Here is a 13,989-nt window from a genome sequence, read left to right as displayed (position 1 = left end):
AAGAAAACACTGTGTTCCATTAAAAATAACAGAAATACAGACAGAATTCAAGAAGATTCTAACCTGAAACTGTCCAACACTACTCTTAACCACAACCTTGAGGAAAGAAATATCAACACTGTTGTATAAATAATTAAGAATGGAAATGCAATTAATACGATGTTTCACCGTGTTGTTATTAAAAATGAGAGGATGGTTCTGATGTAAACCAACTTCAGTCTTGACTGGGGACCAGTCATTTAACAAATGAAGAGTAGACTTTCCCAGTAACCTAACACTCAAAATATGGGTTTTTATAGTTGCACTTGAACATATTTTTTTCTGGAGTGTTTGGCTGCTAGGACTATGGGCATGCTGACAAGATATATTGGCCTGATGAATTAACTGTTCTGAAAGGCTAATAAGCTTATGCAATGAGTGTTTGGAAAAGGAATTATTACAGAGATAGCTCAATGAACAGACACCCCAGGGAAGGAAGTTCCTTCCTAGTGAACCTGGCCATATACTGAGGGGGAGAGACCCCTACAAGACATGCTGGTCTGCGGCACAGGGCCAGGGAGCAGCAGTCAGAATTCTTTCCTGACCACCACGGAGCAGATTCTCAAAGAGAATGGTCCCAGAAGGCTTCCCATTCTGCACCTAAGTATTCAATGTCATCTCTATACCTAGTCATATCATTCTTCTGGAAATACAAGGCAGGTTTTGGAAAATCTTAGTAATTTCTGCACCAACAGCCTACTCTTCGGACAAACTCTATGTTGGTGATACTTAGCTGCAGCTAACAGACTGTGATAAGAACATGAGATTTATTTTAAAGTGAATCAGCTTAGGTCCTAAAATGGCCAAAGGAATGTCTCCACCCATCACTGAAAACCCAGGAGTATAATGTGATGGTTTTAAGAGTCTTGGCGTGTGCAAGTACCATTCCAGGGGTACTTGTTTAAAAGGCAAAAGCCTACCCAGGTGAACTGGACTCCTGAAAAGTATCTAACCTCAGTGTGACTCTTCTGGAAACTACAGTATAGCAGAAACATCACTAATCCAGAAGAGAGATTCTAGTCAAGCTTACAGTGTTAACTAGTTGTGAAATAAGGCAAGTCACTTAACTGTCCTGAAACCATATTCTATAAAGCAAATATGTTGGACTTCGGATAATCTTTAAGGTCCATTCAAATTCTGAGGGTCTCAGAGGTACCACAAGCTCCATGTCTCTCAACTCAAATTGACGTCTGATGGTCTCCTGGCACGTTCAGAACCGTAATCAAGAAGCAGAAACAGAGTCACCACTGTTTTAGGAACCATCTGCCAGACGGATTACTTACATAGGAGAAGAGCATATTGGAATCTGAAGCGAAGAAACTAATTAATAATAATAATGCCAAGCTGTACTTTCTGCGGGTCAGGCCTTGTTCTAAGTGCTTGATATACATTAACTCACTGAAGGGCAGGGAATAAAGAAGGCAACAAAAGTCATCTGAGAACCTTGAAACCAATAATATATGTAAGAGGGAGTAATGTGGAATATTGAATTGTGACTAATATTAAAGCTTTGGCAATACTGAATAACAAACCACAAGCACAAAATGCCGATCAAGTGACTGGTGGGCAGTACGTGTAAGCAAAATGACTTGGCCTCCAAAGGTGTGAACGAGTTTCAACCCAGTGAAGGCTCTCTCAGGATCATCCACTGTCTAGTGAGAAACACATGGCTGTGTTTTATCCGAGAAGAGAAGCATCCATCTTGATACTGATGAATTACTTGATGAATCACGATTTTAAGCATTACTGACCTCAAAAGTAAGGGTTTGTTTACAGCACGGAGCTCAAGCAGGTTAAGGAACAAAAAATTCTTTAAATACTCGGTAACGTTACCAACAGAGGTCCCTGTGTGCTGACAGTCACATGCTTAGAGAAGGTTACAAAACAGGAAGATTCCTAGAAGAACTTAAAATGGATTCTTTATGTACATTAGCTAGAAAACTAGTAAGTGCACCACTGATCTAAGAGTTCAAGACAGTAGCCGAGCTTAGGATATACAAATTCTTTCTGCTTTGTAAGTGGGAGAGGATGATTCAGTGAAACGGTAATTCAGTGAGGCAAAGACTGGCCTATTCCCAAGGCCAAAACACAGACTGGGCATGCGTCAGAAAGATGGGATTAAATAATATTAAACTAATGCCACCCCACCCTGTTCAACTACAATCTCAAGTTCACTCTTTCGAGGTGACAAGTAACCCTTTGCAGACCGCAGACACAGAGTCCGGGGGTAGGGCCAGAAGACAGAGAGGTAAAGGGAGCCAAGCTCTGGAGAGACAAAGTCAAAAAGCTACTTTGGGAGAGACCGAGAACGGGAACTCCCTGCCTCTCAGTGTGCGGTCTGATAACTAGAGTTTCCACCACAAGGCAAACAAAACAAGGTGGAAAAGAAAACAAGTGGACTTGCTTTCTCCTTCTGTCCATCTGCTGGTGCGCAAATATGTTCTAGGCCAGGGGCCCACCGCCTGGCTTTGTTTAGCCCACAAAAACCCCTAGGGGTCGGTTTTACATTTTTTAATGATCGACTGAAAATTACTCAAAAAGAAGTAAGTATTTTATGACCTGGACGTTACGGCAAGTTTAAATTTTAGGGTCTATAAATAAAGTTTTATTGAAACACAGTCACGTAACGCCAAACAGCAAAGTTTACGTAATGCCAAACACAACAGCAAGGCTGACTAGTCGTGACACTGCCTGTTCCCACAAAGCCTTAAAATACTATCTGTCCCTCACACACACAAAACCCTTGTGGATTTCCCTCCTGACTCCCTGAAAACCTACAGAGTAAACATAGTATACCAGGAGTTAAATGGGAGAAAAAAAGAGAAAAGGAGACGCAGGGAAAACTGAGGTGTGCATTCACGCCCTATCCTTCCAAATCACAGCAAACAGGGCCCGCGCTGCAGAGCAACACAGAAGAGAGCTCAGCAGTCAGATGTCCCGTCCTTCCAACAATGCTGGGAACACGAAAGTCTCCATTCACTAGAGCTGCAGATCCACTGACACACGCTTTCTCCAGCTGTATGCAGTGGTGGCGGCCGGTGCACGCGGCCGGATGTTCCCAAGCAATAGACACACTACATGCTTTTGACCTATGGATGCCCCTCGGAAGCCGCTGGTCACAGAGCCTGGGACAGTCAGCAGGGATGCACCCTGCTGGCTGTCGAGGTCCTGGGTTGGAAATCACGCTCCTCAATCTCACTGGCTGGGTCCGACCCTGGGCTACTCATGGGACTTCCCTGAGGTCCTAAGTCTTTTATCTGGAAAATGAGACACGCTGACCAATCAGAGGAGTATGCTCTCTCTCAACTCTTAAAACCAGAGGGAAAATGAAAAGAAAGGAGAGAGAGACGAGAGGAAGAAGTTTAAAAAAAAAAAAAAAAAGAAAAGAAAAAGGTAAGGTACTGTTTTCTCCTTTATAACAGACAAGAATAACGTGGACAGAACTGGCCCGCACGAAGCGCAGTCTGTGGGCGAGCAGCAGGCTGTCTTCTATGACGGTCATCACTACCGTGTTAACGCAGAAGACAGAAATGGGCATTTGAATTCAAGGATGTGACTTTGTTCCTTCCCATTTTTAGGGGCTTCTGGAAACAAAGACACACGTGTACCCATGCAGGGTGTGTTCTCTTTTCTTTCCCCAGGGGCAAGTGCAGCGTTTGTCGGAATAATGCTTGCTCTACAAGCAGCCGCCCAAGCATTAGTCATGAATATCATCTGTACCAAGGAGTGGGCTAGAACAGTCCGCACCTCCCTACCACCGCACTCCAATAAAGTAAGGCTTGTTTATCACAGCTCGTACACTGAAACAGTCTGGGAGGGTACAGTGTGCTGTTTACCTAAGGGGTAACAGGAAAAATACCACTTAGCCCTCTCTGAAGAGCAAAGCCGGGGACTGTTAGGTCTAGACAGAGATGACGGATTTTCCAAGGGGAAATAGGATTTAGTCCAGTAACTTGATTTTGAGTTTCCTAAGGTTTTTTTTTTTTATTATTAACCAGTAGGAACTCTAAAGCTTAAGCACAGTTTCTCTCAACAAGCACATTCCCTTGTTTTAAGTTAATAGCTTTAAACAAAAACAGAATCTCAAGACCCTGAAGAAAAACATTTTTGAATACTTAACTGAATATAAACACAGTTACCAGTGACGCAGCAAATCCACCACTGGGTATATGAAAATGTACATCCACACAAACTTGCACACAAATGTTCCTGGCAGTATCTCTCATGACAGCTGAGAAGTGCGAACAAGCACAAAATGTGCAGCATCCATAGGATGGAGTATGACTGGGCAATGAGAAGAAACAAAATACTAATTGATTTACAACACAGTTCAACCTTGAAACAGGAAGCTAAGTCAGAGTAGCCAGTTGTCAAAGAGCTCAGTGTTCCAGGTTATTCCATGTAATTCCATGTACATGAACTTCTAGAATGGGCAGATGCATAGCAAGAGGCAGGAGATGAGGGACTCCCAGGGGGGTGAGGCAGGACGGGCAGGTTGGGGCGGGGAGGGGCCTGGCGGGCTGCCAAGGTGCACGGAGTTTCTTTCTCGGGTGATGATGATGTTCTAAAATTAGACAGTGGTCACCTCTGCACAGCTCTGAAATACACTGAAAAGGACTAAGCTGTGTACTTCTATGGGTGGCTTTTATGGTATGTGAATTATAACTCACTAAAGCGGCTATGGAAAAAATAACTACTGAATCTTTTTATTTGTTTACTTTTTTTGATCACTAAAAGTGACCTGCTACGCGGTTTAGACAACTAGTAGTGACCTAGAAGTTAAAAATCTCATTTTTGCTCTCAGTTCTCTATATTTTTGCTCAGTTTTCTGTTCAAGAAAGAAGAATCAGTTTAAGAATCAGGTTTAAGAAGGGTTACTAGATCCCCTTTTGTGGGAATTCTCATTTTGTGACACGTTTAACATGAGGACACCTGAAGTCCTGTGCTCATAGGGAAAATCTTGCTCATTATCATCCTCAAAGGACCCATGGAGAAGGGCCCACTCCGCACAGCTACGCAGTGCAGCGCACACCATCTATGACAGCTAACTGCAGCAACACACCCACATTTCTACACGACGGAGCAAGAGAAAAGGGGGAAATACCGTTGTTTAAAAAATACAAAAGCTGCCCAAAAAAACAAAAGGCCATAAATCAGACACAACAGACCAGGCTAAACACATTTTGTGCTGGCACAGACTTAATGCCACTTACCGCCTGGGTCTTCAGGCCTGGTTTCATCTCCGCTGTGGTGGCCACCTCTCCCATGGCCACCTCTGCAGAGACCATGCCTCCCACGGCCACCTCTGCAGAGGCCACACCCGCTCTCCCATTGCTCCGAAAATCCACCTCATCGGCAGCTTTCAGGTCTGGCATTTCTGAAGAGGAGAAGGAGGTTACAAAGTGCATCTGAAAAATCAATTCCCGTGTCTTACTGTTTACACAACTCACTGCAGGCTTCACGTGTTTTGTTTGCTTTTGCTCTCGGGCTAAACGGGGAAGTATTCATGTGGGGCTAGTGTCATTTCGAACCCCGTGCTGAGCTCTTCTTTTATCACAGGGTTATTCGGTTTTCCCCTGGCCTCTATATGGGTTTGCAGCTAAGGAGACATCCAGTTCGACATCTACTCAACTTTCATTTTCACGGCATCTTTCTTTCCTCGCAGATCTCGAGTTGGTACTAACTACATGTGGAAAAGGATATTCACAAGATCCAAGGAAACAGATTAATAGCTACAACTAAGTAGTTCATCTTGATCGTCATCAAAGAGACCAGAGACGTTTATGTTTACACAGGACAAAGAGGAAAGACCTGCTGGGAATGAGATAAAGCCTTTAAGAAGGGTCTTACTTTCTTTAAAAACATAATGCATGCTCTCATCTATCCATCATTGAGATGGACAAGACTGAAGTATTCTGGTAAATTACATTGTTTTAACTTTACTTTTTCCCCAAACCAAAACATAATGACAAACAAGGAATTCTCCGCCCCCCCCCCTTTTTTTTTTTTTTTTAAGATTTTTAAGTAATCTCTACATCCAACGTGGGGCTTGAACTCATGACCCTGAGATCAAGAGTTGTATGCTCCACTGATTAAGCCAGTCAAGGGCCCTAAAGAATTCCTTTTTTTTTTTTTTTTTTAGTTTTATTTCACTTTTGAGAGACAGTGAGTGTGGGGAAGAGGGGAAGAGAGGGACAGAGAGAGAATCCAAAGCAGGCTACATGCTCAGCACGGACCCCGATGTGGGGCTCGATCCCACGACCCTGGGATCGTGACCTGAGTTGAAACCAAGAGTCAGCTGCTCAACCGAGTCCCCCACGTGCCCTAGAATTCCTTTTTTTAAGAAAATGTTTTTATAGGTTTTCTTTAGAATTATGCTCACCAGACCAAACTGTAGTGGTTTTTGTTACTTGACCACCATATGGTCAAGTAAATACAGGAAGGAAGTGATCAAATGATGTCTAAGGCAAATTTATGCTTTGACATTTTCGATAAGTGAACAGTAAAAATTCACCTTGACAATACAGATAAAAATAGAACTATCACCTCAATTTCATGTGGAAATTTTTCTGTGGCTGGTTTTAATCTAGTCATGCTACTACTCTGGTGGAAAAAAATGTTCCCTATATCAAAGGGCGGAGAAGTTTCTTTCAGCAAAGAATAAATTCTATTAAGATTTTATTCTAACAGCACATTATGATGTGCCCAAAGGTCTACTTCAAATTTAGGAACATTACATTCCTATTAATGAACATTTATCAATTCTTCTTCCTTTGCTCCCATTTATAATTATACAATCTTACTAGCAATTTAAAGTGGGCAAAAACAAGTTTCCTTGCCCAAAGAACCAAAATCCGCATTACATTCCAGAAAATGTAAATAAAGTGAAAAGAATCGGAAGAGGCAACCCCCTGGAGAAGGACTCCCTAATCAAAACATTTCTAAATAAGAATAATCTTTTCTTTTAGTTGTTGATGACCTTTATTTATTTGGGGGATGTGATTTTTAGCACAACTTCACTATCCTATACCCATCTAGTGAAAACATGGACCTTGGCAAGCAGCAACCAATCACAATGGTGAACAGTGATTACTGAGTTGCGGGGAACTTCTACGGGCCTGGCCTCGCTCAGTCAAGTACAACTAACTTCCCAAACCACCATGATCAATGCTCTAGGGCCAGGGGCCACATTACTGTCTCTAACCAGCACTTTTGTATTCTCTCATCTGAATTTCTATTTTATCTGCAGCAGCATATAGAAACAGGGCCAAAGCCACATGGCTGGTTCCAAATCAGCAGCTGAACCGAAGTCTCTTCACTCACAAAAGCATATGGTTAAATCCATGAACGGAATGTAAACTTCCCAGAAAATACCCTTTGGCTGAGATCACACTCAGGTGCTTTGTCTCTAGGGCAATGTGACCAGGGACTTTCCCGATCCTGGCTTTTTTTTTTTCCTTTTCTTTTTTTCTCCCAAAGAAAGTACTTATTTCTTCATGACTGGCTACTTCTCTCTATAATGCAAGATCATGAGCCCTGAACACACATGACTCCTCCTACGATCAAGAACAAGTAACTTGCCCTCACGTAACAACCAACTCTAAACCCAGACACACAGCTGAAACTTCAGACAGCTCATTTTCCTTCCTGAAACCTCAAAATCTTAAAAATGATCTCTTCGCATCTAAACCCTCTCTATGTACTACTAAAATTCAAAGTCTTGAAATTTTCTCTGGTTTCTAACTCTTCTCTCTGGGTGTTACAGACAGAAACTTCACATAATTTGCACTTGCTTGGGTTAAATTCTGACTGCTGAGCCAGAAAAACAAATACTTCCAGCCCATGTGGCCAAAGACATAGCACCAGAATGAAAAGAACATGGCCAGGCATCAGCTTACAGCCACTCCCTATTCTTCTGAAATGTCAACCTGCCAGGGCCCCCAAAATAGACTTGTTGCTGTATCTCATTTTAAAAATAAGAAACCTTTTCATTTAAATTCTGAGCCAGCGGCCAACAAATTTCTATCACTAACAACCCAAGACATGAATAAAACTAAAAACCTCAAGTCACCAAAAACATTACCTCAGGTTTCTTAAAGCCCTCAATGGGGGGGTAAAAAAGATTACACAGGGTTAAAGACCCCTCACTGAGAGGGAAAATGCCCACGGTGTTGAAGCTGCTCTCTTTCCTAAGCAACTTCTCGTTGTGTTTGTTCATTTCTCTACACACCCCACCCCCACCCTCTTAATGCCTACCACACTTAACGCGATTTTGAAAAATTGGAAGGAAGAGCAAAAACAAACCACACACACGAATCAGGCTCCTTCTTACCTCTGCAGCCGGGGGGCAAGCATGGAGGTGGGTCCTCAGTCCACACCTGGGAACAGGTGGTGGCATCAAAGTGCGATTCGAAGTGACCTTTAACGGCTCCACCGCATTGGACTCTGGTTTCAGCTTCAGCCTCAACCCCCAAGAAGTTTTATTCAAGCCGTTTATTTCCACCGAGAAACAGCGGTTTCTGTCTGCTCTCTCTGGACATGGTTACCCACAGATGGGACAGGCTGCTGTGCGAGCAATCTGCTCGGAGCAGCTGCTTCACTCAGATAAGCAGACACGCCGTGTGCCCTGTGACAGCGGCTCAGCGCACTTAGGCGGACATCCTGCTTCCCGTGCCCTGCGCTGCGCAGGGGCCTGAACTCCCAGACGGCTGCCCGAAAGCAAGAGGCAATGGAACTAGAAGTCTGCTCCTCAGCCAGGAAAGGGAGGGCGTTCGCTGAGCTCCCCTCCCCCAACCCCTCCCCAATGACCTAATGCCACCATTTTGGACAAAGGATCATGCGCACTGAACGACTTACAGCTGTTTCACAAAACCACCCTGCCTCTAAATGTGCTCAGGACACAGACCAGGACGACAGGGGAAGAAAAGTGCTCCAGGCTTACAAGCAAAACCTACTTTTTCAGCACTACTTTTTCACAGTTCTAGAGAAAAGGACTAAGCCATGTGGATAAAACATCTGCTAAATTCCTTTATCGTTGCAAAGCACCTGCGCTAGACAATTTTCTTGGTTAGCAAAATTCCCACTGCCCTGGTCTGACAGGCAGAGCGTTTACAGGCTTAATCAAACAAGCCAGGAGTCTGCAATACAGGAAGCAAAATCCGTCCAACCCCTAGCTGACAAGCCTCTCCTGACGGTGGGGCTGTGAACTTGGCAACGTACCCAATGAATGAAAAACGCTTCTAAAACCACAAAGATACCCACTTTTTACCAGCACATCTCAGAGACTCTTCAGGGAATCTGTTCTGCAGGCTGTGACTTTTGAACTCCACTTTGCTCACCTGTGGCCGGCTTGGGTCTGTCAGGAGGTGGATCCGTCTTCTCTGGCTCCCCACTTCCAGCCAAACACCCCACAAGGGTGCCAGGGGCTTCTTCACGAACACTGCCCAGTTGTGGGGTCTGCCCAGGTACAAAAGCGTTCACGTCCCCTGCAGAAGCACTCTCCAGCTGCTCGGTCACTGGGCCTGACTCCGGAGGACTGTACAGTGACATGTGACTGGTCCACCCCCCAGTGATGAGTGCTCCCGTGGCCTTGACTTGATCTAGGACTGCCTCCACTATGCGACTCGCAGCCTCCTCGATGGAGTCGGCTCTCTCGGGCAGACGCACAGCACAGGGCGCAGAGGGAGCGCCCCTCTCCCCGCCTGGGGCCTGCTCACCAGTGCATGGGAGCCCGGTCTCCGGGGGGACCTCCGTGGTGGCGGGTTGCTGCAGGATGCGATGTGCCTGGGCATCCACCTGTGCCTCTCCGGAGCTGCCCAAGCTGCCGCCGTGCTCTGCCTCCTTCCGCCGGAGAGGTGGTGACTCTGGGGCTGCGGCGCCCTGTGGGTCAGTCACACCACTGCCTGGTAAAGGCCCCAGCGACCCCAGAATCACCTTCTTCTCCTGGCTCAACGAGGCTTTCGGAACCGGGAGGTCTTGGGTGTCCTGTGACTCGGTCCGTCCCCCAGCCCCCGCGCCTGGTAGTGTGTCAGCCACTGCGACATCTGACGCCGCCTCGCCGCTCACCTCACAAGCAGGGCCCGTTCCCTGGGATTCAAGGTTTTGCACTCCAACACCCAGAGCAAGTGTGCCCGTGCGGGCCGCAGTCCCACTGGCTAGGAGCCCTGGCAAGGGGGCCGCGCTGCCCTGCTCTGCACCAAGGCCTTCTTGGCGGGGCTCTGCAGGCCTCCTGGCCCCCGGCGGCACCCAGCTCGGTGCAACCCCACCTCCAGGCGGCGGCGGCGGAGGCACTGGTGGGGCCACTTCCTTGTTATGCTGAGTTCCTGCATCAGGGCAGGCCGAGGGTGTGCCCAGCACGTCATCGTGCTCCAGGGTGCTATCCTCCGCACGGCCAGTGGAGCTGAGTTCTCCACGGAATCCCTGCACCTCCGGTCCGGGAGGTGGTGTCGTCTGCTCTTCCTGAAACGTTCCTGAGGAAAGCGGGTTTTCCTTGACAGAGGGACAAGTCCCTGCTTTCTCCCCACCACTTTGTCCCTGAGCTTCAGAGCTTTCTGGAGGCACCAGCTTTTTCCCTTCTTCAGTCAGAACAGAACTGGAGGCCACAGTGGCCTGACCCGCAGGCAGCAGAGAGGAGTCCGCGCCGTCCCTGAGATGCAGAACATCGGGGGCTGCCGAGAGGCAGGGACCCCCTTGTTCCTCGCCAAGGCCCGTGGGACTGGCATTCCCCATGCTGGGCTGAAGCTGGAGAGCAGTGGAGGCCGCGGCCAGGCCTGCGGCGCCGTCTTCTAGAAGCTGCCGGCTAGGCCCGTCTGCATCCCCGCCAGGGCCGTCTCCAGCGTCTGGAGCTCTGTGCAGTCCAGGAGTTGCTGTTCCCTTTTCTTTCTGGGAGGGGACAAGAGAAAGCGCATCATCTTTGGTTACTGATTCACGGACTGGACTGCCTGCCAGAGAAGTCCTGTGTGATGTCACCGCCTGGTCCGGCACCAGCTCCTCCTCAGCTCCGGGGGCAGCGGCATGCGGACGCACCCCGGGCGTACTCATCGAGGAGGTTTCTAATTTCAAGTCTTCTCCTTGGTCCTTTATATCTGAAACTTGGAGAAGACACAATTCCACGTGTTCCTGGGTATCTCGCACGGGGCTGGGGGTGGCCGGGCTGGCCTGGGGCCCTTCACCGCAGGCAGCAGGGGGTGGATGCTGTGTGGGCAGCAGTTGTGGGGGGCTGCTGTCAGGCCGGGTGACTCTGTCATCACAGGGTTCTGTGGTCAACAGGCCACCAGAAGTCACTGTGTCCTGCTGCCGCGCAGAGGCAGCACACGGCTCATCCCCTCTGGCGGGAAGACAGACAGACGGTCCACTGTTTGGGCTTTGCACAGGAGACAAATTCGTTTCTGACTTCTGGTCTGCTGTGTCGTTCTGGGGCACAGGAAAGGTCAGGTCAGGGGGCGGCACGGCCACACCTGCGCTCGACAGGGGAGCACAGGGCTCGGGCCCATCTGCAGGCGTGGCCTGCGCGGCAATCGGAACCAGCGGGCAGCTTGGATCTGCTGGGGCCCCGGCACCCCCCTCACAACCTTGTGAAGTTTCCGCAGCTGCAGCCTGGATGGCAGAGGCCTCTCTGTTACTCACTGCAGGAGAACAGTCAGCAGGCTGGGGGGCACCCGGGGAGGCAGCGGCGGACACACTGTGAGGAGCACCGGCTTCCTCTGCGGGCCTCCCCGGGCCTCCTCCGTAACAGGTGCCAGCTGTACTGATACCAGAGTTCGAGAACTCTCCCTCTGTGCTCCCCCTGGCCTCAAGCGCGCTCTTCTGGATGGCGGCGTCTGTGTTCGGGAGACCACGTGCTGGGTCCCCCGCAGTTGCTGAGGCGCCAATGGCCGGCTCACCCCCGGACCGAGGCGGAGTGGGCGCGGTGCCCGGCTGCATGACCATGTCTCCCTGCGGGACGAGGTCTCCAGCGCCTGGAGGCTCCTGGTCTGTGGCCAGCGTGGCAGATTCTGTTCCAGTTTCTCCGGCTCTGATTCCACAGCAGGGGGCGCCTCCTGTGCCCTCTGCTCTGGGCACGCTCTGCGCGAAGCTGCTGGGCCCAGACGCGGTTCCGCAGGCCACGGTGCGTGCTGCCTCCGCCTCCTCCCCTCTTCTCTCCACGCCTGTGGTTTTCCTCCTACAGGAACAGTCTGGGTGCTCTTCCTTGGCCACGCTCGACAACTCGCAGGCACTGGGAATCTCCCCGGCAATGCCCCCTCGGCAGCATGGACAGCTCGCAGGGTCCTCAGGAAGAGGGTGCTGGGGGCTGGCCCTGGGGGCCGACGCGCAGCAGAGGAACTGGCCGTCTGTGTCTTGGGCAGCGGGCACACCTGCAGGGTCCTGTGCTGTGACCATGAAGGGCAGAGGACTGTCCATCTGCTGAAGGTTTGTTTTCTAGGAGGAAATGAAAAATACTTTTAAAAACGGTCCCTGGGAAGAGGGCCCTGACACCTAGATGCCAAACTCCTGCCGGAGAGAACTCATTGCCTTTCCAGCCCTCCTACGATCCCAAGATATGCTCACCTAAATAGATACAAACACATTTTTCCTTGTGCCTGATACCACTTTCCTCTTTGATACCTGCCTATCCACTGAAATGATAAAAACGGTCAAGAATACACAAGATGGCTATTTCCTAAATAATGAACTCATTCTGGAAAGGTTGATGGGAGAGGGGCACCTGGGTGGCTCAGTCCATTAAGCATCTGACTCTTGATTTCGACTCAGGTCATGATCTCACGGTTTGTGAGAGCCCCATGTCCACGTTCAGCGTGGAGCCCTAAAATTCTCTCTCCACCTCTGCCCTTCCCCCGGGCACTCGCGTTCTCTCACTCTCACAATAAACAAACTTTAAAAGAGATTTTTAAAAAGTAGATGGGAGATGTTCTTTTACTTTTTGACAAAAGCAGTTCCTCTGTTGTCTAGTACCGAATATCAAATAAGAAAATATCAAACTAATAATACTCAATTCTTTAAAAAAAATTTTTAATGTTTATTTTTGAGATAGAGAGAGAGAACGAGAACACATGGGAAAGGGGTAAAGAGAAGGGGACACAGGACCTGAGGCAGGCTCTGTACAGACAGCCCAATGCGGGGCTCAAACTCACGAATCATGAGGTCAAGACCTGAGCTCAAGTCAGATGCTCAACTGACTGAACCACCCAGGTTCCCCATGATACCGAATTCTTAATTATTCGTAGACAGTACTGTGGCTTGGTGATACTATAGGTCATCTCAACAGTACTTTTTGCAACTGTGCAGTATTTTAAAAAAACATACACAGATATAACCAGCTATATGGGAAAGGTTAAAGAAAATTACGGTGGTTCAAGCTGACGGCAGGTGCCAAGCTGTTACATAAGCGTGAACTATGAAGACCACAGTGAAAGCTGAAATACAGACTTACAATACACAATGTTGGGAAAAATAAATAAAGCCTAGAGGTAATTTAAGGTTGTTAAGCATGCACAATTCACATGTACATGTCAAAAAGGCTTAGGAAAAATGGGGAAAAACACAGCTCATCTTTGGGGTAGATTTGCCTTTTGTATCAAGGTTTCAGGAATTCTTACAATACTATTTGTTCAACACACAGAAACTATTTTTGAGACATCTGGCTTCGCTCTTCCCCACTGTCTGACCCACTGCAATGGTCTCACACAGATATACTGTGCACTGCTCTCTAGCTCATTTCCTCCCTCAGTAAACCAGCAGGTTGAGCACTTAACAGTTCTCCTACATCATACTAGTCCTGTCTACTAACCAGGTCTATTATAAGAGCTTCCTGTGCTCACTAATGTCTTTCTAATAACAGAGTACCCACACGCACACACACAAAAAAGTGGATTTTCACTAAAAGCTTTTGCACTAAGCTCCTTAGAGTGCTCAAATGTAGCTTGCTTCCATTGCTGCTGAGAGTGTAAACGT

The 13,989-nt window shown here is 48.0% G+C and overlaps 1 protein-coding gene across 8 annotated transcripts in view; it reads right to left on the bottom strand.

Moving 5' to 3' along the window:
• AKAP13 (A-kinase anchoring protein 13) overlaps positions 1–13,989 on the bottom strand; it is a 321,162-nt gene that overhangs the window by 137,839 nt on the left and 169,334 nt on the right. For all 8 annotated transcript variants that reach the window (XM_039245765.1, XM_039245768.1, XM_039245766.1 and 5 more), the window contains exons 7-8: positions 9,378–12,456; positions 5,253–5,416 (exon numbers count right to left, since the gene is read on the bottom strand). In XM_039245765.1, the coding sequence (XP_039101696.1) occupies positions 5,253–5,416; positions 9,378–12,456 (3,243 nt within the window). The remainder of the gene's footprint in view (positions 1–5,252; positions 5,417–9,377; positions 12,457–13,989) is intronic.

The sequence above is a fragment of the Hyaena hyaena genome, unplaced genomic scaffold (genome assembly GCF_003009895.1).
Source record: "Hyaena hyaena isolate Hyena2069 unplaced genomic scaffold, ASM300989v1 scaffold_266, whole genome shotgun sequence".
Classification (NCBI taxonomy): domain Eukaryota; kingdom Metazoa; phylum Chordata; class Mammalia; order Carnivora; family Hyaenidae; genus Hyaena; species Hyaena hyaena.
This window is presented reverse-complemented; position numbering and strand designations above follow the sequence as displayed.